The 27828-nt window shown below is 58.4% G+C and overlaps 1 protein-coding gene across 1 annotated transcript; it reads right to left on the bottom strand.

Annotated features, from left to right (window-relative positions):
* PHRF1 (PHD and ring finger domains 1) lies at positions 1-25964 on the bottom strand. Its single transcript, XM_024748737.1, is given in 18 exon segments — positions 1-352; positions 765-905; positions 908-1183; positions 1381-1526; positions 1761-4352; positions 4960-5114; positions 5644-5763; positions 6156-6337; positions 6784-6911; positions 10279-10405; positions 10942-11117; positions 11384-11481; positions 17349-17467; positions 19074-19157; positions 20133-20347; positions 23779-23877; positions 24175-24290; positions 25884-25964. Coding segments are annotated over 17 exon segments (4896 nt in total). The 5' UTR covers positions 24269-24290; positions 25884-25964; the 3' UTR covers positions 1-208.
* Between the last annotated feature and the right edge of the window lie 1864 nt (positions 25965-27828).

Here is a 27828-nt window from a genome sequence, read left to right as displayed (position 1 = left end):
GACATTTCTAAAGATATCCGTTTCTGATAAATTAGAACACGAGGGGAACAGTGTGTGTCTATAATGTACATAGAAAAGTCCAGTTTTAAACTGTGAGCAAGACAGGTGCACAGACCACGTGCGATCACAGGAACCCTGGAAACGGGAGGGCGAGTGGCCCGGAGTTTTCTGCTTCGGCTACTCCAGCCAGGAGGGCCCCGGGCAGGCCTCAGCCCTCGGCACCCTGGGCAGGCGGCTCCTCACCGGCCTCGGCCCGCCGGTGTCTGCGCATATGCCTGTACTTGTCCACGTAGGCCTTCACCAGGTTGCCCACCTTCACGGGGTTGATCTCCCCACTCTTGCTGTGGCAGATCTGGGGGAGTGGGGCACAGTTACCCGGATGTCCCTGCAAACCCGCGTGGACAGGGATCGTGGGGATGGAGCCCTGGGGACCACGCCATGAGGGACAGCAGGCAGCCTGACGTGCGCCTGCCTGCTCTGCCCCCCTCAAGGGCTGCTGAGGGTCCCACTGAGATCAGCTGGTATGTCCATCTCTCAGGGTCTCACTTCCTACCCATGAGCTGGGTTAAACATCTTGTGTCACTTAGCCTCTTTAACTAAAGTCACGAGGACACAGTCGTAAGCCCCTCACAAACACCAGCATTTTATACCCCCGAAGCATCAATGAGGCGTGGCTACAACTGGCCTGAAGCTGCACCCAGGATGTGGCCCAGCGACCCTGGGGCCGGAGCCCCTCTCTCTGGGCTCACAGACCCCACACCCACCTTCTGCACGGCCTTGCGCAGAATGTCCTTGTACTCGTCCTTTGTCACCTCCCTCTTCTGGTAGAAGGGCTTGATGGCCAGCTTCACCTCCTCCACAGCCCGCTCTTGCACGTGCAGCTTCTTCATGTATGGGCGGCACTCACCTCCTCGTTCTTGGTCTTCTCCGAGGCTGGCCTGGGAGCAGCTGTTCTCTCCTCGGAGCTGTTGGCAGCAGCGGTGGGCACAGTGGCAGCATGACCAGCTGGCTCTGAGGCTGCAGTCAGGACGGTGGGCACCGGGGCCGGGCTCTGGGCCGCCCCGCAGCCCATCAGGGGCAGGCTCCCCTGCAAGAGGAACTGGACCGCGGGCTGGCTGACAGGTGCGTATGGTGGGACACTCGAAGGCAGAGCCGGAGTGGGGGGCAGGTTCAGGCTCTGTACCTGGGCGAGAGCACAGCCCGCTCAGCCCCTGCAGAGCTCGGTGCCCCAGTGCCCAAGGCAACGTGCTCCCAACCCCCACTCCCGAACCACTAAAAGCCCCAGCAGAAAGGGGCTGGTGCATGAGGCCCTCAGCCCCAACCCGGCCCAGCTTGAGTGGCCTGAGCCCAACGCCACATCCCTGCAGGCCAGGTGCCCACCTGAGACGGGTCAGCATCAGGAAAGACAGGCTCTGGAAGCACATAACCAGGGGGAGGGGGCTCAGAGAAGGGAGCCTGCTGGAACGCAGCCACGGGGCCCGTGTCCTCGGTTTCCCGGGGCTTCTGCGGCCTGTGAAGCGGCGTCCCTGAGGGCCAACACAGGGGGGTGGGTGCTCTGTGGCCACGCCAAAAGGCTGTTTCCTGGCTGGAAAATTCCAGAAAAGCATCCCAGCAGCAAGGACCACAGGTCAGGCCGTGGCCATCTCCCTGCATGACCAAGGAGGCCCGTGAGCCATCCAGGGAGAAGACTCCGTGGTGGTCGCTCTGAGCCATCCTTGTATCCCGCCCCGTTGCCCCGCCCCGCCCAAGCGCCTACTCACGCAGGCCTCTGTCCTCAGCCGGGGCACCGCTCTCCACCTCCTGGAGGTCCCAGGTGACTCTCTTCACCAGCGCCTTAGCCCGCAGCAGGGGGTTCTGAGAGGGACCCTCCTCCTTCCCCGCAGGCGCCCCACCCATGGCTTGGCCTCCCAGAGCGCAGGGAGCTGTGGCTGCTTCGGCCGCGTCCTGCTGGAGCAAGTGCTCCTCTCGAGGGCCCTCCATCCTGGGCAGGGGCTGCGCCACATCTTCACCGTGGATCCGAGACACCTCCCTGCGGATGATGGCCACGGCCAGGCCAGCGTCGTGCTGCTGGCCAGCCGGGGGCCCAGTGGGCTTGGGCAGGAGGCCTCGCTCTGGGGAGGAGTCCGTGCTCTCCGGGGAGGGTGGGGAGCTCATGTCATCAAGCTGCATGAAGATGGCTTCGTTTGAAAAGTCCTCGAAGAGGTGCCCCGCCTCCACGGAGTCACCGTAATCCAGATCCTCGGGGGGGTACTCGGCTGGCACCTCCAGGACTGGGGGGACCTTTGTGGGGGGCTTGTCGGCCTCAGACCCCTCCAGCAAGGCATCTGTTCCTGCCAAGGCCAGGGGCCTGGCCGGGGGCTCCCTGTCCAGCCTGGGCTCCCCCTGGGGAAGGGGTGCCGGAGAAGCCTCTTTCGGAGCCAACTTCCTCTCCGGGGAGCGGGGGCGGGGCCGTGGGCGCTTCTCACGGGACCGAGGCCGCCGGTGCTCCCGGGGCCTGTGCTCGGGGCTGGGTGACCTGGACCTACGCCGCCTCCTCTCCCAGGAGCCTCGCCTGTCTCGGAGCCGCGCGGCACTCTCCCTGTCGGGCCGCTCCCTCCTCTCCCGGGGGTGCCTGGGCCTCCGGGCTCTCTCCAGGCTGCTGTGGGGTGAGCACTCCCTCCCCCGAGACCGGGACCCCGACCTCCGCCTCTTCTTCCTCCTGCCCTCGCGATGCTCGTGGGAGGAGCTGCCGGGGCTGCCGGAGCGGGAGCGGGACCTCCGCCGGCCTCGGCCCCAGGAGCCCCTCCTCCTCTCCCTGCTCTTGTCCTTGGCCTTTCTCCGCTTGGTGCGCTCGCGGCTGCTGGAGCGGTCGCTGGAAGACCTCCGATCCCGGGCCTTGGGCCGGTGCCTCTTGGCCTGGTCCTCACCTGCCGGTGGCGACGCAGACCGCGAGCTCCTGTCCCCCGAGCGCGACGAGCGGGACCCTGAGCGGGCCCTCCGGTGCTCCCTGGTGGCGACCCTCGGCCTCTGGGCTTTCTTCCCACCGCGGGAGCTGGACCTGGAGCGGGAACGGGTGGGGGACCGCAGCTCCACGACCCTGTGGGTGGTTGCGGGCAGGGCGTCCGGACTGGGTGGGGCGTCCGGCTCCACCGCAGTCACACAAGTCACCGTCCGCCCCTCTGAGCCAAAGAAGGAGCTACGGGGTGGTGGGTCCTCGTCCCCCCAGGGCTCTGGCGGGGACGGCCTCTGTGCTTGTGCCACGGGCTCCTCCTCGCCCTGGAGCTCGGGCAGGCCGCAGGGCCCCTGGGGGGGCTCGGGCTCCTTCCCCATGCCGGTCTGCACCGTGTAGGAGGTGACGCAGCGCACGGGCGGCAGCACGGGGGCCTTGGGGCTGTCAATGGAGATGGTGCGTGTGATCTCAGAGGGCAGGAGGCCAGAGCCCGGGTGCTCGGGGCTGCTGCTGGCCGAGCTGGAGTCAGAGCCCGTGGGGTTGAAGGGGTCATAGATTTCGCTCTTCAGCTGCTTCGTCTTCCTGACGGAGAAGAGGGGCACAGGGCTCTCTCTTCTCTGCACCTTGCTGTCCACGGGCCGGAACGTGTTACAGAAGCCGGGGCTGAGGACTCTGCCGGAATGGGCTGTGTTCCCAGGAATGTTGATCCTGAAGCTCTCGAAGGTGGAGCCGACACCCTTCCCCCGGGAGGGGCCCAGCGGGGCAGGGGGCTGGGGGCCGCCCCCCGAGCGCGTGCTGGGCTCCTGAGCGCCCCTGCTGCTGGGCTCACCCTCCGCCCTGGCGCCACAGCCAGGCTGCCTGGGGCCCTCCCTGCCCGTCAGCCGGCTGATGCAGGAGCTGGGAATCTCGACTCTCTGCCCACCGGCAGGGACCTCGCCCACCCGCCTGTCGTCTCTCCTGATCTTTGGTATCCTGGGGAGCTCGGAGATGTCCGTCCTCCTGGGAGCTGGTCTCGGGGCCTGTCCCAGCACCGTGCTCTCGGAAGGCGAGTTAGAGCTACCATTCGAGGTCTTCAATGCCGCAGACCTAAGAGGTGGAGGGTGCTTGCTGTCGCCGTTAAATCGGGGGCCGTCACTTTGTTTTAAGCTGGGTCTGCTCACGCTGGACAAGGTCTGAGCCTGGCCTGACTGAAGGGTCACCAAGGAGTCCAGTCTCACAGCTGCCCCCAACGTGAGCGCAGGGACATGGGCGGGGGTGGGCAGGGCCGGGGGTGTGCCTGGGGTAGCTCTGCCTGGACAGCTGGACCCCAAGCTCTCTGGCCCGCTTCCTGACTGAGTCCCTCTGGGCTGCAGGCAGGCCCCAGACCCGGCGCCTTCTGCCCCTCTGGATGGACCAACTGAGTTTCGCTGAAAAGAAACTGGCGCTAAAAGACAAAAGGCAAACAGCCATCAGTCCCCACCCCCATCCTTAAAAAGCTCCACCCTCCTCAGAACACCCTCCCAACGGTGCACGGTTTCCACTCCCGCTCACTCTGGCTGGGCACAGGGACGGGGCTGGAGGCTCGCTCTGCTGCTGCCCACCAGCCCCTTCTGCTTCACACGCTATCTTCACGCTATTCGTGGATCAGAAGGAGCCTGAGCCCGTGATGGACACTTGAAAACAGGGTCTACCAATGACCACGCCCATGCAGCCTACCCTGCCCTCCATGGCCAGATCCCCCCAGGCCCGAATCCCGCTGGGGCCCAGATCCGTGGAGAGGGCTCCACGCTGGTTCCTGGGGCTGTGAGAACAGACAGCAGCTGCTGACGGCAAGGAGGGCCTGTGGGCTGCCTGGTAACTCCCCCAACGGATGTGTTATCAGAAAGCGATGGTGGACAGGCATCTTCAGTCCCTCAGCACCCTCACCTACACTCGGAAGCAAACCCTAGAGCCGCTGGGTCACACCACACGACTGTCCCTGGAGGAACGCACGTCCTCATCTCCAGGCGCGCAGAGGTGGGGACGGCGGGCCGTGCGCAGGGGCTCCTCACCTGCCCTCTTGGCGCTGAGGGAGCCATCGCGGTGGATGACGATGTCGGCGCCGTTCATCATCAGGAAGCTCTGGCCTGACAGGATGCTCCCCAGCAGGTCAGGGCCGGGGTCCGCATCCACTTCCGGCTGGGGCGCCATGGCGGGAGCGCTCCTCCTGCAGGGCAGACCCGGGGCAGGCCCAGCGGTCACGGCCCTCCTGCCCACGCGCCCCCACACCCAGGCAGCAGGCGGTGGCCCCGAGGGGAGGGGTGAGACCCACCCGGCAGCTCGGACTAAAGGAAGATGGGGTGGGGGGGTGGAGTCGTCCAAGGCTTTGGCCCCGGCTCCACTCACTGACAGGCAGGAGCTCGTGAGCAACGCCGACTGGTAGAGTTGGTTAAGTCTTTCTTTTGGAGGGTCAAACAGAGAAAAAGCTTGGCTCCCTGCCCGGCCCCTCCCTGCTGTGGGTTCTGCAGCAGAGCTAGGCACACGGAGGCAGCCTCTGGGGCCGTCACCTCGTCCCTGTGCCCTCGGCTTGGGACTGGCCGCAGCACTTCCTCAACCGAGAGCCAGAGGACAGGCCACAGGAGAGGCCGTGGGTGCCGGGTGGCAGAGCGCCAGCCCAACATGGAGCCTATGGTCCTTGCACGCCTGGGGCCCCACCCCACACCACCGCCCCGGCCATCCTGTCCCCCGGGACACACCTGGAGAGCCCCATGGAGACGGGCCTGGCCACAGGCTGGTGCGAGCGCAGGGCTGACCGGGACAGGACCCTCCTCTTGACGCTCAGAGGGGAAGCGGGGCTCGGAGACGCCTCTTCACTGCTGGAGGAGGACACGTGCCAGAGGGCACGGCGTGACCCTGCACACCGAGGCCCGGGGGCCGCCCCCCACCTCTCAGCAGCGCGGGGCCCAGGCGGGCTAAGCACTACCCCCACGGCAGCCCCCGTGACTCAACAATGAACCCAGGCCCCGTGCAGCGGTTTTCTGTCAGCAGCTGCCCAAGTCTCTGGGCGGGGACGGGGTGGGGGACAGGTGAGCAAGTTAGATCTTTCTCCAAATTAGGGGACGAGTAGGTACAGAATTCTGAGAACAACTCGGAAGCAGGAATTTCACAAATGCGAATTCTGAGGCTGAGCCATGCCTCCACCAGGAGCGACATGCCCACGGGCCTAGGAAAAGAGTGAGCCCCCCCCCAGTTCCCCCTCTGCAGTCACCTGTCGAAGGGGTCCAGCTCATAAGGGTCTCCAAACAGGGAGAGAGAGGCTGCCCCGATGTCTGCACGCATCAGCCCCAGAGAGGGGTCTGCAGGCTTGTACACCGAGGGGATGCAGGCTCCATGGGCTGGCCTGCGGAGGCCCAGCGTCCGTGCGATGCGGGAACGAGCTGTGGCTTCATTCTGAACCCAGGGGACAGAGGGAGAAACACTGATCCACAGGGCTGAAATCTACAGCCTCCATTCCAACTATGAATCCGCAGCACCAAACACGGCCGACCGAGTAGCCACAATCCTGCAGCCTGAGGGTCACGTGTACTCATCACACGTGAGGACCCCGCCTGGGCCTCACCCCCACCTGGCTCACACCGGATGCCGGCACCCCAGGGAACAAGCGCCTCGACGGGTTGTAGCCCAGCCCCTTGCGCCCCCCGCGGTCCCAGGAGCCGCTCTGCGGGGCCCAGAACACATCTTGTCTCAGCCCCATCTTCAATCCGTGCTGCAGAAACGTGCATATTTATCTGTGAATCTCTTAAGTAATTATAAAAAAAGGGTCCTTCTACGACTCCCACTATCTACCCACACACAGGACTGAAGCTCGCCCAGCGTGATCCCCCATCCGACGCTACCTTTATCTTCTTCCCTTTACTCTTCTTCACACGGCCCTGGCGTTTCCTGGACCTCGTCCCCGAGCTCCTGCTCTTCACAGATGATCTGGACTGGGTTTTCTTTCTTCCCGACACTTTCCTCCGTCTTCCTACAAAGAGCACATTGACAGCGCACACTTCACTGTGCGCCCCACCCCAGGTGTCCCCCCCAGGACCCAGCGGACGACAACTGTCCATCCCGGCCTGGGGCCTTCCTCTTTTTATTTTTTTTTGTTATAGGGTTTTACATACTTCGTCACAGAGGAGGGGAGGGGGAAGGCAGTGCAAAGCAAAAACAGAGTAGGTCTGAGCCTACTTTGATTTGTAAACCTCATTATTAGAACCGGCAGATTATTTTACACAATTATGAAACAGAATTAAATTAGAAAACACAAACCCTAATAATCAAAAGTAAAAGGAAACACTGGCTCCCAGCTCTGTATCCACTTGGTGGTCTCACCCCGGAGAAGCACTCTCCCAGAGGCTTGGAAACAGACGACCTCACGGTACGTGTCCAGTAAAACGTATCCTGAGGATTACATAGCAAACCCAGCAGCGCTCCGTCCCCCTCGGCCACCCTGGGGCGCTACGGGCTGACTGGGGACGAGCCATGGCAGCCACAGGGCGCCCTAGTTCTGTGATGCTCCAGCACCCCCGAACTCTCAAGAACCCCAGCAGAGAAACAGCAGGTTCTGAGAAGACGTGTGCTGTTAAAGCACTTCCGCTACACTTGAATCTGTGATCTCGCGATGAAGCTAAAAGCCCTACCTGATCTCCACTGAAGGATGCTACAAGCAGCTCGGGGGTTCTGAGAACTGCTCAACAAAGGAAACAGACGGAGGCGCCAGCGAGCCCGTGCTGTCCACGGAAACTGCACTCCTGGAAGCAGCCCGTCAGGAGGAAGCCTCTCCTTCACCTCCTCCGTCACTTCATGGATCTGAGACCTGAGCCCCGGGGCTGCCTGACTGTGAACAGAGAGCCTGGCGGAGCTGCCCGCTGGGAGGACCCCCAACCCCAACCCAAGCAACCCTTCAAACACCCCACCAACCCAACGAAACGCCCACCTGCACCTGAGCCAGCCTCGGGGCTCCAGCCGCCCAGCCGGAGCAGGTGAGACCTGCCCACGAGGGATGCGCCGGGATAGGAGACCCTGCATCACCCCCAGTCAAGAGGACACAGAGACACTTAACAGGCAGCCACTAGTGCAACACAGATCTCCTTTGGCTCGAGATTCAAGTAAACTATTTTTTTTAATTCCATCACAATTTGTGACACAATTAGAACTTTCAACCCCGACCAGCTATTTCACCGTGTGCTGTGCAATCACTGCTCATCTCCTCGAGTGTAACAACGGCCTCGTTGTTCAATCAAAAGAAAGACTCCCTCTTCCAGAAACATATTGTGAGACACTTAGAGACAAAATGAGGATCTGCTTCAAAATAACAGAGGGGGAGGGGGTGGAGAGAGACGAAGCAGCCCTGGCCAGCAGTCACCAGGCCATGCCAAGACGGTCACAGGGTGCTGTTCCTGTCTCCCTGCACTTCCACAGTGTGACTACGTCTGTAAAAAGTGCGAAACATTGGGCTTCTCTGGTGGTGCAGTGGTTAAGAATCCGCCTGCCAATGCAGGGGACCAGGGTTCGAGCCCTGGTCCAGGAAGATCCCACATGCCGCGGAGCAACGAAGCCCGTGCGCCACAACTACTGAGCCTGCGCTCTAGAGCCCGTGAGCCACAACTACTGAAGCCCGCGCACCTAGAGCCCGTGCTTGACAAGAGAAGCCACCGCAATGAGAAGCCTGCGCACCGCAACAAAGAGTAGCCTCCGCTCGCCACAACTAGAGAGAGCCCGCACGCAACAATGAAGACCCAAAGCTGCCAATAAATTAATTAAATCAATAAATTTTTTTTTTAAAGTGTGAAATATTCACAGCAAAGATGTAACAGCCAAGCGTGGGGGCCACTCGGGACAAAGGGAGAAGTGAGCCCGTCTCTCCAGGAGCTGCAGCACCTCCAGCTCTTATCCTGGGACGGGTCTGTGAAATGCAAGGGAGCAACTACTGGGACTGAGAATTGAGACCCTGGACATGAGAGGAGATCCAGACAGAAAATACGAGAAGCAAAACCTCTCTCATCCTGAACTTCAAGGCAGTGATCAGCGTGACCTCGGGGTACAGCTCCTGGCTCCAACCACTACACGGGGTTGCGAACCAGGACCGCCCACCGGCGGCCCTTGGGTGTCTTCTCTGTGCTCAGCTCTTTGGGGGCGCGGGCTCTCCGGGAGCACATATGCGCTCGGCACCTGGCGGGGCCACGCAGGGCAGCGGAACCTGACACACACACGCCCGCTGGGGGTGGGGAGGACGAGCGTGGGCAAGAACGCGGCACAGCTACAACACGCACGTTGCTGATGGGAGCGCAGGGGGTGAGTCACCTCCAACACACGTTCACTGGTTGCACCAACTAGTCTACTGCTCTCTACCGACCCAGAGCAGCGGAAACACCTGCCTGCAGGAAAGATACTCACAGCAGCTTCATTACAGAACCAACCCAGATGCCCGGCACAGGCAGGTGGACAAGCTGGGGTGGTTCGTGCCGTGGCATGTTCCTCACCAATAAACAGAAATTAACCCCAGACACCCACTACACAGGCCCCCAATCACTGTGCTGAGCGACAAACCAGAGCACACACTCAAGACCTCACGAGTGAGAACCGAGGATGGCACAGCTAGCGCCAACGACAGGACGGCAGGTGCCTGGAGGGGCTGCCTGGGGAGTGGGGGCACCGGCTGGAAGCCTCGTCGGTCTCACCGGGAACCATAAGCCCAGAGTGGGTGTGCTCATCACAGAAAACGTGTGTCTCAATAATGTTGATTTTTAAAAGACCACAGATTGCAACCCACTGAAAAAACAGGAAACCACATCTACTGGTTTAAATGAATAGTCAAGGAGAAAAAGGAAAGCTCTTCTTCGGAGAATTCCAACCCATGAATATAAATGGAGCACAGACCCAGAAATCGCCAAGGATGTTAAACTGGGGTGAAAGCTTCTCCCCAGGCAGGGATGTCGACTACCAAAGAAAAACGGAACTTACTGGGACAAAATTACCGAGACTAACACAGAAAAGAACTAGAAAACGTGAACAGCGCCAAAACCAGCAAAGACACTGAATTCATCATTTTAGCTGTTCCCACCCAGAAAAGCCAGGCATGGGACTTCACCTGTGTGTTGCCCAATTTAGAGAAAATCGCGAATCTTCCACAAGGTCCTTGGGGGCTCTTCCCCGATCAACTTCGGGGAGGCTGTGCCACCCTGATGCACATGCAGGGCGCTGCTGCATGGACAGCACCCTGGGGGGTTCAGCGGGAAGGACCAGACCCAGACCCCTGGGCCTGCAGGGCCTTCTGCGCGATGGTCTGCGGAAACCAGGCTACAGGAATGGCAGCCACCACTGGAAGCCAGAGACCGAGCCAGGCCTACCTGCTTTCCTCCTCCGACGGGCAGGGGCTCGCGGCCCGGGGTGCTGGTACACGGCTGTGCTCAGCCCAGCGGCCACAGCTTCGATGGTCTCGTCCAGCAGAGGAGACATGAGGTACCTCGGGACGTGCTGCACAGCACGGGACGGCGCTGGTCAGGGGGGCCGGAGCCGCCTCAGGCCCCTCGAGGGAGCCCTGAGGAGCCCCCTGAGCCCCCGGGAGGCTGGACGCCTCAGCCTGGCAGCAGCAGACATCAAGCAGGCTGCTGGGGGCTCCCCAAGGGCCCAGTGGGAAGTGGGGTCTGGGAAGGCCTCCCGAGGAGCAGGCCGGGCAAGGATGCAGAACAAGGAGGGCTTGCGGGCCTCAGAGTGGAGGGTGGAGGTGCCAGGAGGGACTGTGGGCATCTGTGGTGGGGTCCCGGGACCACGTTCCCCACGAAGTCCTCTCAGCTCCTCTCAGTTCAGTACTACGGCCTTGGCAGGTGACAGCTGCAAGGCAGGGGACCCCCGGCAGCTTCCACGATGCACCCACGGGCCGGGCCACCAACCACTGGCCGGACCCGACTGCCCAGCACCCCCAGGGCCAGCTCTCCACTGCTTCCGCCGCCTCAGGCCCACTTGGCTTTGTTCCCTGCACGTGGCCAGGATGCGAGGCCACCAGCACCCACCTGGATCCTCCTGGCTGTGGAGATCCGGTTCCGGTTCACCGTCGCTCGGACCCTCTCGCTCTGCCGTGTCCTGGCGATGGCCCGGGTCCTCCCTGCGTGTGGCTGAAGCCGGCTGGTGGTGGGCACTACGTTGGCCAAGAGCAGGGAAACCTCCTCCTCGCTCACGGGACCCGCGTCTTGGAAGAAAACACCCTGGGCTGACATGCACTCCGCTGAGCCCTGGCCCTGGTAGGAGGACTCTGGGAAACGGGGCACAGGGGGTGTCTCCCTGGAGCTTGGGCTCCTAGACCCCCATCAGCCAACCCCCTGTCTCCAGCCCGTGCCCCGCCCAAGGAGTGCAACCGAAAGCCGCCCCTGCTGGAGAGCCGGACACGATCTCCCTGGGACGAGGGGCCGGCCCACAGGAAGGGTCCGGGCCACCTGAGGGGGGGCAGTGTGTTACCCGCAGCAGGGGCGGCCCCGGGGGCAGCACATTCCGGACAGAACCACTCGTCCACTGGCACCTCCTGGAGAGGGGGGTCCAAACACTCCATGTGGTACCTAGGAAACGAGACGGTGTCCCCAGCCTCACTGTCCCAGCCAAGCGAGCCCTATGACAGGCCTCCTGAAAACACACCCTGCTGTGATCTCGTGGCCCCCCAATCCACGTGTGGAAGCCCTAACCTCGCAACGTGACGGCACCTGGAGACGGCCTGTGGGGGTGACGAAGGTTAAGTGAAGTCATGAGGGCGGGGCCCTGACCAGGGACACAGCGCCCCCTCCCCGACCGTGAGCTCTGCCAGGACTGACTTGGATGCCCCCACCCGAGGCCAAGGGGGAGTCCGCCTGCTCAGAGGGCCTGCGCGCTTGGAGCTGCAGACACCTGTCTTCTCACTCTCCCACTGGCATTCTGGGTGGACGGACCCCCACCACAGGCTTCTGGGCATCTCTGCCCTCCAAGGGGACCCTGACGGCCACCAAACTCTCCCCAGGGGACGTACCATCTGGAGGGACAGAGCTAAGAGAGTGGCAGCTGGACCCTGACGGCAGCGGGGTGGCAGCCACCATCCTGGGAGGCCAGTCTCCGAGGAACTAACACCCCGCACGGCAGCGCCACCCAACAGCGTCTGCTTTTCAGTTGCTGGAGGAGCCACCGCTAGCATGGGCCGCCGGTGCCGGAACCCTCCAAACTCCACCCCCGTGTCCGAGATGGCGCCAAGCCAGGCCAGGTGGAAACCAGCGCCGAGCCCACACTGAACACCCGAGCCCAGGCTGGACTCGGCTTTGAGGCCGTGTGCTGCTCACAGCCCTGCCCTGCCTGAGGGTCCAAGACAGACCCACAGGGCGAAGCTTGCCCCGACCCCCTGGCTGGACCTCACCCGAGCACCCCGGGACGGACGGCGGGAGGCTGCTCCTCCTGGGACGCGGCAGGCTGGCACCAAGGACCGGGGAGCACCCAGAACCCCAACTAGGTTTAAGCCTGAGAAGATCCTCCAGGATATGGTCTCAGGAACAACATCCAAGAACTGAGTGGCAGCTTCTGACAGTGTCCCCAGGATCGAGCGCGGTTCAACCCTGTTCTCGCCACCAAGCCCCAGGGCCTGAGAGCGGAGGCTGGCGGGGGTGACAGGCACCCCGCCCAGCCAGTCTGCACCCACTAGTCCCTCCACGGAGGAGATGGCTGAGGGCTCAAACCCAGAAGAGCCCCATGATCGCCCAGTAGGACCGGCCTGCAGCGCTCACTTGAGCACAAGGATGACCTCCTCCCACCGGGAGAGCCACAGCCATGCGGCACAGAGAGGTCCTCCCTCGAGAATAAATACCGCTACATAAAACACAAATGGGGGAACTCCATGGCGGTCCAGTGGTTAGGACTTGGCAATTTCACTGCCAGGGTCCGGGTTCAATCCCTGGTCGGGGAACTAAGATCCCAAAAGCCACGGAGCACGGCCAAAAAAAAAAAACCAAGGCAAAACCCCCCACAGATAATCTGTACCTTGCTTCATATAACAGTGAAAGAACCTGGCATATTCATGTATCTATAGACAGGCTTGCGAGTTACTCATTTAAAAATGAGGAACAGGGCTTCCCAGGTGGCACAGTGGTTAAGAATCCGCCTGCCAATGCAGGGGACACAGGTTCGAGCCCTGGTCTGGGAAGATCCCACATGCTGTAGAGCAACTAAGCCCATGCGCCACAACTGCTGAGCCTGCACTCTAGAGCCCGCGAGCCACAACTACTGAAGCCTGTGCTCTAGAGCCCGTGCTCCACAACAAGAGAAGCCACCGCAATGAGAAGCCCGCACACTGCAACAAAGAGTAGCCCCCACTCGCCGCAACTAGAGAAAATCCACGCGCAGCAACCAAGACCCAACACAGGCAAAAATAAAAAATAAATAAATTTATATTAAAAAAAAATTTCAGTTGCATCTCCCATTATTAAAGAAAAATGAGTAACAGTGATCTTAGACTTGTAGACTTGTGACTTTAGTTGAAAGACTTAACTGTAAGAAAATTTAGCTAATGGCAAATATTAGCAGTGAGGATATTCAGGAGCATACGAGTCACTGTATGTTTTACCAGTTTTAATGTTTTAGGTCTATCGCAATTTTCATGTACTTGTTTTATCTGTTCAATTCAAGCACATAAAAAAAACAAATAAGTTTATAAATATACTTTACAACAAAAAATATTTTTGATGAAGTTGCAAAAATCCCCGAGTCACTGTTAAGACTACTAAAATTGGGGCTTCTCTGGTGGCGCAGTGGTTAAGAGTCCGCCTGCCGATGCAGGGGACACAGGTCTGTGCCCCAGTCCAGGAAGATCCCACATGCCGTGGAGCGGCTGGGCCTGTGAGCCATGGCCGCTGAGCCTGCGCGTCCGGAGCCTGTGCTCCGCAACGGGAGAAGCCACAACAGTGAGAGGCCCGCGTACTGCAAAAACAAACAAACAAACAAAACACTACTAAAATTGAAACAATTTTTTTTTTGGCCACACCATGCGGCATGTGGGATCTTAGATCCCTGACTAGGGATTGAACCTGACCCCCTGCACTGGAAATGTGGAGTCTTAACCAATGGACCACCAGGGAACTCCCTGAAACAGAACCTGATATAAAGAATTAACATAATCAAGGATTGTAGGCTCAGACAAGGCAATCCCAAGAAAGAACTGAGCTGGAGGTATCACCCTCCCTGACTTCAGACTATGCTACAAAGCTACCGTAATCAAAACAGTACAATACTGGCTCAAAAACAGACACACAGAAAAATGAATCAGAAAAGAGACCCCAGAAATAAACCTACACTTACATGGTCAATTAATCTACAACAAAGGAGGCAAGAATATACAGTTGAAGAAAGACAGTCTCTCCAATAAGTGGGGCTCGGAAAGCTGGACAGCTTCATGTAAAAGAATGAAATAGGACACTTTCTCACACTGTATACAACAATAAACTCAAAATGGATTAAAGACCTAAACGTAAGATTGGAAACTATAAAACTCCTAAAAGAAAACAATAACAGAACACTCTTTGACATAAGTCACAGCAATATTTTTGGGGATCTGTCTCTCAAAGCAAAGGAAATAAAAGCGAAAATAAACAAATGGGACCTAATTAAACTTTAAATCTTAACTTTTGCACAGCAAAGGAAACACTGACAAAACGAAAAGACTTCCTGAATGGAAGAAAATATTTGCAAATTACATGACCAACAAGGGATCAACATCCAAAATATATCAACAGCTCATACAACTCAATATCAAAAAAAGTGATTAAAACATGGGCAAAAGACAGCAGACATTTTTCCAAAGACGACATACAGATGGCCCAAAGGCACATGAAAAGATGTTCAACATTGCTAATCATCAGAGAAATGCAAATCAAAACCACAATGAGACAACACATCACACCTGTCTGAATGGCTTTCGTCAGAAAGGGCACAAATAGGGTTTCCCTGGTGGCGCAGTGGTTGAGGGTCCACCTGCCGATGCAGGGGACACGGGTTCGTGCCCCGGTCCAGGAAGGTCCCACATGCCACAGAGCAGATAGGCCCGTGAGCCATGGCAGCTGAGCCTGCGCGTCCGGAGCCTGTGCTCCGCAACGGGAGAGGCCACAACAGTGAGAGGCCCGCGTACCGCAAAAAAAAAAAAATAAGACCACAAATAACAAATGTTGGCGAGGATGTGCAGAAAAGGGAGCTCTCTTGCACTGTTGGTGGGACTGTAAATTGGTGCAGCTGCCATGCAGAGCAGTATGGAGGCTCCTGAAGAAACTAAAAATAGAACTACCATATGATCCAGCACTTCCACTCCTGGGTACTTAAGAAAATGAAAGCACTAATTCAAAAAGATACATGCACTCCAGTGTTCACAGCATTATTCACAAAAGCCAAGATATGGAAGTAACCCAAGTACCCATGAGCAGACAAATGGATAAAGAAGTGGTGTACACAAACACACCCCCTCAGCCCTAAAAAAGACTGCAATCCTGCCATTCGCAAAACCATGAATGGACCTGGAGGGTGTTACACTTAGTGAAGTAAGTCAAAAGAGAAAAACAAATACGCCATGTTATCGCTTATACGTGTAACGTAGAAATGAAACAAACCGCCGTATGTGATAAAACAGAAACAGACTCAGATATAGAGAGCAAAGTAGTGGTTAACAGTCAGTAGAGGGGAGTCGGGGAGCAAGGCAGGGGTATGGGTGGGATTAAGAGAGACAAGCTACTCTGTATATAATAAGGTACAAGGATACACTTAGCAGCACAGAGGAGTAGAGCCCATGTTTTATAATAACTTTAGAGCATAACTGATAAAAATTTTGAATCACTGTTGTACACCTGAAACTAATATAACTCTATAAACCAACTATACCTCAACTTTAAAAAAAAATGCATGCTACGTTCCACTCAATTTTGTTACGAACCTAAAATTGTAGAGGCCGCGACAGTGAGAGGCCCGCGTACCGTGATGAAGAGTGGCCCCCACTCACCGCAACTAGAGAAAGCCCTCGCACAGAAACGAAGACCCAACACAGCCAAAAATAAATAAATAAATATTAAAAGAAAAAAAAAAGAAAAAACGCCTAAGGGGGGAACTCCCTGGCAGTCCAGTAGTTAGGACTCGGTGCTTTCACTGCTGAGGGCCCGGGTTCAATCCCTGGTCAGGAAACTAAGATCCCACAAGCCACGCAGCAAGGCAAAAAGGAAAGAAAAAAAAAAGGGATAAAAGCTTAAGAGAAAATCGAGGCTTTGTGAGTGAAAGCTCCGACAGCCTCATCCAGGGCTCCCCAGCTTCCTCAAGGCCACTGGAAGGCACACAGGCTCGTCTGGCACAGGGAACCCAGGCCAAGAAGGCAAGGCTGGTGACGAGGGCCAGGCCAGGCCAAGGGGTGTGGCGGCCAGTACCAGGCCTCTCCTTCCCACCACGTGTGGGCTCTCAGGCAGCACCCAGCTGTCCCAGGCCCTCCTTCTCAGGCCCCGAGCAGCCACCGTCACGGGGGAAAAGGGTGCAGTCTGCGTGTGAGCAGCGTTCTGAATGCTGCCACCCCCGTGGCCCCACTCGGTCATGGAGTGTGACAGCAAGAGCCGTGAGCTGGACACACGGGTCTGCAGGTCACCCAAGGCTCTGCTTCTGCCCTCCAGCCCCAGACCGACAACAGGCTAGAGGGGACCCGCTCAGACACGGCCAACTTCCGGGACTCCAAAGGGGCAAGGAGCAGCAAGGTCAGGCAACCGTGTCACCAAACACGGATGCAGGCTGAGACTGGTGAGAAAGGAGGGAGGAACGCATTGCATTCTCAGCTGTGTGAGCACCGAGGGCGGGGCTCGGAGGAAGGTGGGAGATGCTGCCAGCCCGGGGAGGGTGACCTGCTGTCTCAGTGCAGGGAGGTGGCAGGTAGTGGGCCCCGGTGGGCAGCCCAGGCAGGGTCTGCATTGGGACAAGCACAGGCCCCACAGGTGCCCGTCCTCCAGGGCTTGTGCTGCTCCAGCACAAGGAAAGGGCCTGACGAGAAGCAGGGGACCCAATGGTATTGCGGAATGACAATGAAAGGGGCTCCACGGACACAGGGGTGGCTGGCAGCCTGGCTGGAAGCGCGTCCCACTGTCCTGCCGTGTGAAGCTGCCCTGGCCCCTGGCCTCGCACAAAGGGTGGGTCCCGTTCGTGTCCGCCCCCGGCCCAGCCAGCCCACACCCCCATTTCTTGCCTCTCCCCCTCGTCCTGAGATACTAGGTACATCTCTGCAAGCGGCCTCAGGATATCGTCTGGAAACAGGTGGAGGATATTCATGCGGAGCCCAGGATGCAGCAGACGACCCTCAGGGGGCAGGTGGCGCTGAGCACAAACACAGCTGGGCAGGTCCCTCTAGCGGGTCAACAAGACCAGCTCTGAGCCGAGCTCAGGGCCCCCGACGGGAGGGGCTCACCCAGCATCGCAGCCGTCGCAGAGCAGCAGACGGTCCTCCCGGTCGCTCCTGCCGCACACCCCACAGAAGGTCGGGTCTTCATCCTCGTCCTCCCCAAGCCTGGCGCTCTCCACTGGGATCTGGGGACAGGACAGCATGCTCAGCACATGGCAAGAGGGACCCAAATCCCAGAGCCGTTTATATCACGGTTTGCAATGGACCCAGAGCAGATTCACACGGGTTCCATGGGCCCAGAGGTTCTGAATTAACAAGCACCAGTGACTTTTATGTTTTCTAACCATCTCAGGGTAGTTAGCCCTGAGAAAAAAAACGATTCAACAGAAAAAGTCTGACCCACAGAAGGGCCCCAGAGCGGAGTGGCAGGTGAGACAGCCAAACATGAGGGCTGCGCTGCACGGACCCCGCGGGTGGAGAACAGGGAAGCGCCGGGCTCTCGTCCCCCGAGAACTGTCCCAGGACCAAGCAAAGCACAGAAACGTGACTGCCAAATGACACTCTAACATGCGCTGCCCCGTGACGATCACGGCTACTCCTCGTCGCTGCCGCCAGCCCGAGCCACCTCCACAGGCTGCCTCGGCCTCCTGCCCGTGAGTCCCACTGAGAAACAGCCCCTGCAGCTCACTTCCCCACAGGGGACTCGCCTGAGCCACACTCTCTGCCTTTGTTCCCGCACCAGCCAGGGACTCGGGGCCCTCCCGCGGCCTCCTGGACTCTGTGCTGGGTCTGAGCCGCTCTCGGATCTCCTCCAACTGGACCTGCTGGCGTGTAAGTGGGCCCTCCACCCACCTCCCCTTCCCACACAGGAGGCGCTCGGGGCCAAGGACTCAAGAGGCAGGCACTCAAGGAAACAGAGCTTGCCTGCGGGGAATCTGCCGGCGCTCCCCAGAGACCTCGGGCAGAAGAGCAAAGCGCCCAGGGCAGGCCACAGGAGGCTCCGCCAGCAGGACGGGACGGGAGCTGCCGGCCCCGGCAAAGACTCCAGAAGAAGTCAGCTCACCCAGAGCCGGAGTCCTCACACATCCCTGGCTCTGCAAATACAAAGGCACATCTGCGGCTATAAGATTCGCTGAGAAGATGTAAGGCAAGTCTCTACGAGTCTTTCTTTTTCTTCTTTTTGGCCGAGCCGTGTGGCTTGCAGGAACTTCCCCGACCAGGAACTGAACCCAGGCCATGGCAGTGAAAGCGAGGAAGCCTAACCACTAGGCCACCAGGGAACTCCCTCAACAAGTCTTTCCAATGCTGCTCCTCAACAGAAGACGATGTATGGAGGCCTCCCAGTCCCCAAACAGCAGGTGAGCAAAAGCACACTTTTAAGAGCAAGGAAAACACCTTGTCCCCAGCCCTCGCGGTCCTGCCACGCGCCTTCCGAGGTCTGGTTCCGAGAGAGCTGGCCCCCTCTCCCAGGTCTGGGGTCCACACCCTGACCTTCCCTGCCTGCTGTGGCTGCCGTGGCTCAAGAGGAGAGAAGCTCGGAGATGCAGAAAAGGCGTGTGGGAGTGGAGAGGAGGAAGTCTGGGAAACCGCTCCCACGCAGAGCCCAGGCTGGCCGGGCACACGGCGCCACCTCCAGCACAGGGTTTCATGTTCATGGCCGCAAACGGCCTTTTAGTCGATTTCTAAAACACACGTAACTAATATTTCAGGAAAGCAACTTGCCTTTTGAAGGCATGTTTTCCCATGAGATGGGGACCAATGTAATGCACAAAAGGGGGCGCCTACACTTACCTTCTTCAAGATTTTACCGCCAAATTGAGCTCGAATACAAATACATTTAAATATAGTTCGATCAACTGGACAGGAATTGGCATTCTGTAAGAAAGAAAAATCATACTTCAACCTTATAGAATGACTTTCACTATTAATACCATCTGAAAATAATTTCATTTAGAAGTCAAGACTTCCTTTTCCATTAAAAATCTAATTCGCAGAATGCCTGTGTAGGCTAGGCCCTGTGCTAGGCGGCTGGGGATACAGCGGTGAAGAAAAGAGACAGAAATCAAATCCCTGCCACGTGGAGCGGTTCTCTTGGAGGGCCAGTCAGTGCTAAGAAGACAAGAGGAGGGCAAGGGGTGGCGGGACAGCTGGGTTACTGGCCAGCAAGCAGGGGGCGGAGGAGAAGGGGCTGGGTGCTTGAGGCAACGCCGTTACTGTCACCCTCGCTGGGTAAGGGCAGGCACGGTGCGGCGAGACCTGCCGCGTTCCCGGGGTCCGAGTTGGTGAGGGTGGGACTAGGAGAGAATCAGGCAGGGCCGCTGGTCCTCGAGGACGGTGAAAGGCACGGGGCTGTGGGCCACGCGTCCTTTGACTCATTACTTCTTTGAGGTTTTTCACAAAGTTCAGAAAGTAGGGAGGGGGCACTGCTTCTAAAGCTCACCCTGCAACACTGCACCATCTGGTGAACCCCATGTGCTTTTACTGCTAGTCACACGACTCAGGCTTTCCTGGGTCTATGAGATGACCCCTCAGCATGTAAGCACCGGCCAACTCGGCCTGAGCAGGCTGCCCCTGGGCCACTAAGGATTTCTGGTCCCCGAGGGGCACCGGCCCATAAACAACCCTCCTGATCCAGCGCTCCACGAGCATATCACCCCACAGTGAGCTTCACCGAGCACCCTGAGGGCCTAGAGCTCGAACGAAGCAGAGATCAAGCTCGGACGCCACCTGGGGCTCCAACTCCTGTTGTAGAGCAGAGACCCAGACCCTTGAGAGGCCAGCCACAGGCTGGGTCACACACACACAGAGGCTAGCCCAAAGGGAGGAAGTACCCGAAGAGAAGCCACGCACCTTGGACCACTCCACGATGCAATCGAGGCAGAAGTAGTGGGCACAGTTCTCGGGTGTCCCCACAGCCTGGTCCCTGAAAGCATTAAGACAGATCGGGCAGCTCTCCAAATCATCATCAGAGTTAAATGCACCGCTGGCTTCCAGCGCCCCCCGAGCAGCCACTGCCGCTGCTGACGTGTCCACATCGTCGCCGTCTTCTTCAGAATCCTCGGAACCTTGACAAAGAGGCAATGTTACAAGTCCACAAACCGGAGTACAGGAGGCATGCAGGCCGCAGCCGCACTCGGGTGAGCAGGGTCCCGAATCCCACACACGAGGGACACACCCGCTCCTGCAGCCCCACCAGGACAGATGTCACCGGGCATTTTTAACCCGAAGCTGCTTCCAAGCTCAGGGGACACCAGCCCCACCCCCCCAACTTGGAGCCGAATCAGAACCCTCATGAGGCAGGCATACTCCAGGGGCCAGCCCGCCTCTCGGCTCAGTGCAGTGGCCTCCAGAGGGTGCCACGTGCCGTCAACACCCTTCTCAAAACAGTGTCAGTGAGCCACGGCCCTCAGGAAAGGCCTCTCCTACAGGTCTTTCATTTTTCTTGCTTCAGGGATTAGAGAGCATAAATTCCTAACCCAGCAAGCTGGCCACAACAGTCCTGATCAATTTCTGAAAGCTTCTGAAGCTGGGGTTAGGCCAGCAGAAAAGGAAGGAGACACTTCCAGCTCACCAAGGCAGAGTCAACAGGTGCATTAGTTTTCTCTCCCCACTGAGCTCCACTGAAATAGCGCTACTTCACATGGACAAGAGAAGCAGGCTAGGGGTGTGGCAGGCAGGGTTCTTACACACCCCTGAGACTCTGCTGTCTCAAGGCAAAGGGAAACTAGAACATAACCAAATGAGCTCTTTAAGAGCAGTTTTCTCTGGCTGGTTGTACAACGTTGCGGCCTATCCACTGAGGGGTGGCTCCCAGGAGCTGAGTGACGACGGCCTCCCCTGGCAGCCAGCCAGAGACAGGACTGGAGCCCCATGCCCGCAGGGATCTGAAATCTGCTGACAAGGGGAGCACCCTGAGCCTCAGATGGAATGGCAGCCCTGTGACCCTTGATGTCAGTCAGGTGAGAACCAAGCAGAGGACCGGCCACCGGTGTCTGGACTACAGACCCATGGAACCACAGAGCACGCAGTTCTCAGCTGCTGTGTTCGAGACAATCTGTTACAAACCAAGAGAAAACTAACAAAACTGGTGTCCACAAAATCTTGGAGAATGACTTTGCTCGGCTTCCTGCCTGGCTAAGGGCGTGGAGGCTGGACGATCTGGTTCTTCCTCCGGAATTCCAGAAGGCTCAGGAACTGAAGGGAAGGCAGAGAGCTGGCCATCGGAGGGCCACCTGACCCCTCCGCGGTGTCCCACCCACGGAGGACGCCTCTGAAGTGCCTGAGGGGCAGCGACCACCAACGGAGAGGCGGCTAAAGACACAGGCAGGTGCCAAGACCCTGGGCCACCCGCCTCCTCACCCCGTCTCAGGGGCGGCCGGACCAGGCCCCAACCACACGAAGGACCAGGCCAAAGGAGGTGCAGACATGGGTGCCAGCCCGGCGTGGCAGCTGGCAGCACAGCACGCCTGGGAACCCAGCGCAGGTGAGGGCACGGCTCACACGAGGAGGGCAGGACCACACTGGAAAGAGCTGGGAGCAACTGAGATGAGGCCGAGTAGGGAGGGGCTGCGAGCTGAGCAGACCAGGACACATGTGCACCGCCTGGAGAGCGGGCTGAGGCAGCGGGTCAGAGTCCCAAGTCCTCATGTTTCATCCTAAGACTTGAACAGATAATACCTATCTAAAGTTGAAAACTGAGCAAACAGCGACACAAGCAAGTGACTTTCAGGAATCAACACTAGTGCAGGAAAAGCAAAAAGATGAGTAGAAAGAGCTGCGGAGAGAAGAGGGACGTGGCAGATACCAGGCCCGTAAGGATGCAGGTAACTCCCTTTGAAGACACTACGTTTGAGACCTCTTAAATTCTCACCAGCCACAGAGATACGCTCCTTGCCTGTGAGTTTCACCGACCGGCGCGGAAAACCAGGGGTGTCTGGTGGAGTTTTACTGCCCATCAGCTATGGCCGTGGCCTCCAGGTGCCTGCCCGCCACTGGGCACCTCCTCATCACCCGCGGGCCTGCTGGGCACTGGGCTCTACGCCAGCTGTCCCTGCACGGCACTCCCCACCAGCCCATGTCCCCCATTACCCGGCTAACCCTCCTGCCCTTCAGATCACAGCTTAGATGTGTCTCTCTGGAAGCTTCTCCTCACCAGCCCAGGCCCACAGGGGCTGAGGCCTCCCCATTCCCATGACGTCCCCGTAAACACACTCTTGGCATCTATCACCTGACCTAACTGCTCCTTTACACTGTTGTCTCTGCTGCTAGGCAGTTAGCTCGGGCAGAGAGCCCCGGCTGGGCTCCCGCCTGCCCTCCAGCCTGCAGCCCCCGTCCTCTGGCCTTCAGTAGAGCCTCAAACCTCTGCTCGAGGGATGAAGTGACAAAGACCTGACGTCCTCTGCCTCCAGCCTGGTCAAGGCCACATGCCTGTGCCCAAGCCCCAAGCCCATCTGCAGAAACAAGCGAAGAGCCACAACGTGACCTGCAAACTCAGCACAGAACTTCACGTGCCTGCACAGAAGTCAAAATCTAACTCTGGAAGAATATGTCACCAACACACGCGCGGTAGCAAACCCACGCTGATGTGCTGTGTCAGTGTTCTTCCTCCACAAGCACTGTCCCACACGCGAGGGGTTACCTTCCTGAAACATTCTAATGTCCATAAACACAGGAGTCCAAGGACTGTGATAAAAAGACTACGCAGATGCTTCAGGACCACACACGTCCTGAGTGGATGGCTGCTGCCAGAAGGAAAAGAGCCGTAAGCCAAGCTTCCAAAGCCCGGTGCCACATGGGGAGGGGGCTGAGCACGCCTCCCTCTGAGGGGCTGGGACAAGGCAGTCCAGCCTGGGGACCCCACAGGACACGTACCAGCCAGGATGCCCGGGAAGGCCAGGGAAGGAGGTGCCGTGAGGTCCTCAGGCGGCACTATCTCCTGTGCAGGAGTTCAGAGGCACAAACATCAAGCGATGTAAACAACCTGGGACTTTCTTAATAAAGTCATTCCGTGCATCTGCCAGTTCTCTCAGGGGTTCCATCAAGAGCGAGAGAAGGAGGCGCCGCCATCCTGCCCAGGTGGCCCCTGGGGTCAGGTGGTCCCAGGTCCCGGCAAACCTCGGCCCATGCTACCCCTGCCCTGCAGCAGGGGCTGGGGGCCCGCTCTGCCCGCAGGTCCAGTCCAGCTGCATTCTCCCTGGCAACGCCCTTCGCACCGCTCCTATTCTCGGGCATTTTAACCTCCTGCCGCCACCAGGGAAGAGACCTATCCACTGTGCCATCAGCCCAACTACATCAAAGCGAGCCAGCTTGCCAGCTGAAGACGAGACCCACTGCAGGGGACTGCCAGACTGCTGTGCTAGGGAGTTTCACCCCCAGTGTTCACAGCCCAGGTGGCCAGCGCGGTTAAGACAGCAACTTGAACAAAGCCGTTTTATAAAAGCAATCCCTGTCACGAGAGAGGGGACACGCGGGGCCGCTCGAACGCCAGCGTTCTCACCAGATCCGTCTTCCAGGTGCCCCGCCTCGTCCTCGCCGTCACTGTGCTCAGTGCACGTGTCGTCCTCAGAGCCCCCACTGTGGGCATCACTGCTTTCTTCTAGATGGACAGGTAAACACAGGCCCGGGGGGCAGCGTCATGGCTGAGGCAGGTTGGAAGAGGCACAGAGGTGTTCAGAGGACACCTGCCCACAGGGCGCCCAGCACTGCCCCCAGGGATGGGGGGTGGGGCCGCATGGGGACGTGGGGAGGGAAAAGCAGCATCTTTTGCTCGATTTACATCTGTATTGATTGCATTAAAAATAAACACCAAACAATGTGCCGCTTGTGCACTTGAGGAGCAAAGCGTGAACACTTGCTCCCCAGCTCCGTGTGGAGCGGCGGGAGGGCGGCTCACCAGCATCGCTGGTCAGGGCGGCAGGACGGAGTCTCGGGTGGCCATCGGGCCCCGGGCTTCGGTCCACAAGCTCGTCCAGGCTGTCGTCATCCATTGCTGGACATTGGAGTTCAGCTCTGAAAGAAACCAGGGTCAAGTAATTCCCCGCTGTCCCAACCGTTACGTAAAGCTCCCTGCCGAGAGAGCGACAGTCACTCTCTACACGTCACGTCCTGGTGACACGTGTCCACCCGTAGCACAGGAGATATAATACGCTCAAAACCGTGCAGACACACACAAGAGACTGGCTCCTATCTACAACCACGTTCAAAGTCAGATCCCAACTTATAACGAACCTAACTGAGCCTCAGACTGGCCATCTTCTTGTTCAGTCAGACACCTACCACACCTCAACACTCCCCAGGTACCACGAGGCCAGGCTTGAAGGAAACGGCTTATCACAAGCTGAGGCAAAGCAGCGCTTTCAATGGGGGATGGTCACCAGAAGGCCCTGGTGCCAAGCAGGGCCCTCTCCCCGCACTCCCCTGGCACTTCCCTCTCAGCCCTGGCTGGCCAGCCCAGGCTCCACGCACCTGACTGTGGCTGGGAGGTTCCTCTGACCTCGCCCCAGTGCATCCACAGGGCACCGCCAAGTCACCCGACTGCCCGGGAGCAGCACGGGACCACAAGCAGCAGAGGTCAGGTTCCGCCTCTTGGCTGCCAAGTCCACCTGCTCTTGGGCTCCTGATCTCCAAGTGGGGGTGCCTGTCGTGCCTACTCTGCAAGGCCACCGCCAAGATAACACAGAAGATCTAGACCAATGACCTCACAGACGTAGAGGGACACAATTACCCTCCCACACCAGGGCCTCTGACTTTGGTCTCCAAGTAAGGGCTCCTTTCCGATCAGTGCTACTCACTTCCCAAATGACCCCGAGAGGAAACACCTCAATGACACACAGTGAGGAAACACTGCCCCCATGCAGGTGGCACAGTGTGCTTCCAACCAAGTCCGGTCTACACTGTCAAAGGAAAGGGGTCACAGGAAAGACCGGAGGCAGAGGCGCAAAGCAAGATCCAGGGGCAGGGGGTTAGGCTGACAGCAGCATGCCCAGAAGCCAGGAAAGGCTCTCATTCCTGGATCCTACATGCAGACTTCTCTCCCATGGGCTGTGGGCCACACACTGTGTATTACACATGCATCACAGAAACAAGGGAACGGGCCGTCACTACCACCATTGTACAGATGCTCCCAAAGAATGATCCCCTGATGGGGCTGAGGCCAGGTTCAGACCCCGGAACGCCTCACTTCCCATACAAAGCCCGATTCTGGGACGATGCTCTCTAAAATAGCGAGGGCACGTCAATGTCATGAAACTGCCATATGATGCTTCTACTGAAAGCAGCCAACTGAAATTTTTAACCCCTGAAAGCCACCACCTTTCTTCTACCTAACAGGCCAAGGTTAAGAAAATCAGCAACAGTCCTACTCAACTTAAGGGTCTGCACCCCACTTCTTGGTGAGTCAGCAACACAGCAGGGACCTTCCCTGTCCTGTACCCACGTCCTGACCATGTCTTCCGCTGGAGACGCACACACCGTGGTGCCACTGTCCGCCCAAAGGGATGACACCTTTCCCCTGAGCATGATGGCTGCAGCCCACTGCAGGTAAGAAGACCTATTATCCTCTGGCTATAGCTGTCATTCTGGGACACCTGCTCTCATACTTACCCTGCCCCTACTGTGTGCAGCACGGGTCCTGCCCTGGAGAAGCACAGTCTATGAGGGAGGTAAATACTCACACCCAGGAACCTACCGAGGAAAAAAACAGAAAATGTAACCCCCCAAAGAGACGACAGAGCACAGCCAAGGACAGTTCACACGCAAAAAGTCAAAAGCACAAACAAATAACCCCTGGCCTCTCCCTTGGTGACTGAGACCTAGGCCTGCCTGCCAGGGGCAGTGGCAGGGCCTGGCTCAGAGAGCTGTAGGAGGTCAGTGCGGCCACGATGGGGTCTGGCTTGCCTGAGACACCAACTCCGGAATCAGGATGACTGACTCCCCGTGTCCCTGCACCTGTGGGGATCAGTCCCGAGAGCCCTGTGCTTCTCCATCACAGCTGCGAGGAGAACCTCCAGGCCTCCCGACAGCCCTCCCTTCCTGCATCATCGTACACAGTAACTTATGGCAGCGCCCAGGGAAAAGAGCCGGCTAGCCTCTGAAGGTGCTTTCCAGGGCAAGCGCTGTACGACCACGAAGGAAGAGACCACCGTTAGCAAGCCCCGGCCCCCCCCTTCCTCTGTAAAGAAACCTGCATTCAGAACACTGTGCGAGTGGGACCCTGGCTTAGCACCTACTGGCCCCACCAGCAGCCCCAGCTCAGACACGCCTGCTCAGATCCACCATCCCCACCTCTGCTCATATGTCCCAGACCAACGGCCAGGAAGCCCTTTCTGCGGGAAAGCCCACAGCCCCCCGGCTGCTGGCCGTCTTCGGCAGCGCCCGCAGCACTGTGGTGCTCCTGCCGAGCCTTCAGATTTAAGGGAACCTGGGGAAAAATTTAAACCAGAAAGAGTATTTCCCTCTCTTTTCAAATTCAGGGACTCAAAGCACCTGCGATCCCAACCATCACTAAGGAACCAAAAGACCTTCCGGTGTGGTCACCGGCAGCTATGCCAAGACCAGAACCTGACTGCCCATCACCAGGCCCTGAGCAAGCCTGCCCGGTCCAACGTCTCACACGGGGCCAACTCTCAACTTTCATTCATCGTCTGCCACAGAGGCTACAAGACCTCGAAACTGTAAACTGCAACGGAAGTCAAAAAGCTAGGGCCCAGCAAGGTCTTGGCAGGGTTGAGACAGACACCAAGAATCCATGCTGGGAGGCTGCTAAGAGAACCAAAGCCAGGCTGGCCCTGTCATGGCCTTGCCACCAGCCTGGCGCAAAAAAAGGAACCAGCTGTTGTCATTCTGACACAACATTCTTCTCCTAAGAAAAAATACCGAGTGGTCCAGGGAGAGGGAAGGTGTGCTATGTCCCAAGTCAAACCTCACTTCAGCCTCAGGTTCTGTCCAAGTGACCACTGGCCAAAATGTGGCTCACAAGCTGACTACCATCTTGCTGCTGCAGAAACAAAGTAAGTATATAAACGCCAAAGTTGACAAAAATGTAAAACAATCCTTGTTATTAAAAAAAAAACACGGGTCAGGAATCAGGGCTAGGGTTAACACAGTGCCCTGGCTCCGCACTCAGGAGCTGTGTGACGTTGGCAAGTTACTTAAACCTCTCCGGGCTCCGTTCTATGTATGTAAAACAGGAAGGCCAATACCTAGTCCCGAGAGACTGCTGTGAAGACTACGTGAGTTAAAGAACGGGAAACCATCCCGTCAACCAAACAGGCCTGTCGAAACAGTGGCGAAGCCAATGAAAGTAAAGACGACCAGGAGCTGGAAACGAGTTAGCAAAGGGTCACACTTCGCTCTAGGAAGGCGCCCCCCCGGAAACCCGCCTGCAAGCCCGGGGCCTCCCAGCTTCTGCGCGAGGCCTCCCGCGCCCGCAGGCGGTCACCGCCGCCCGCCAGCCCGGGGCCAGTGCGGCGCAGGCCTCGCACCGCTGGGCAGGCCGCAGACAAAGCGCGAGACGCCCGGGGCGGCCCTCCGGCCGGGGCGCAACAGA

Source organism: Neophocaena asiaeorientalis, unplaced genomic scaffold (genome assembly GCF_003031525.2).
Source record: "Neophocaena asiaeorientalis asiaeorientalis breed wild unplaced genomic scaffold, Neophocaena_asiaeorientalis_V1.1 scaffold43, whole genome shotgun sequence".
Classification (NCBI taxonomy): Eukaryota; Metazoa; Chordata; class Mammalia; order Artiodactyla; family Phocoenidae; genus Neophocaena; species Neophocaena asiaeorientalis.
Note: the sequence above shows the minus strand (reverse complement) of the source record. Positions and strands in the feature narration are given on the sequence as shown.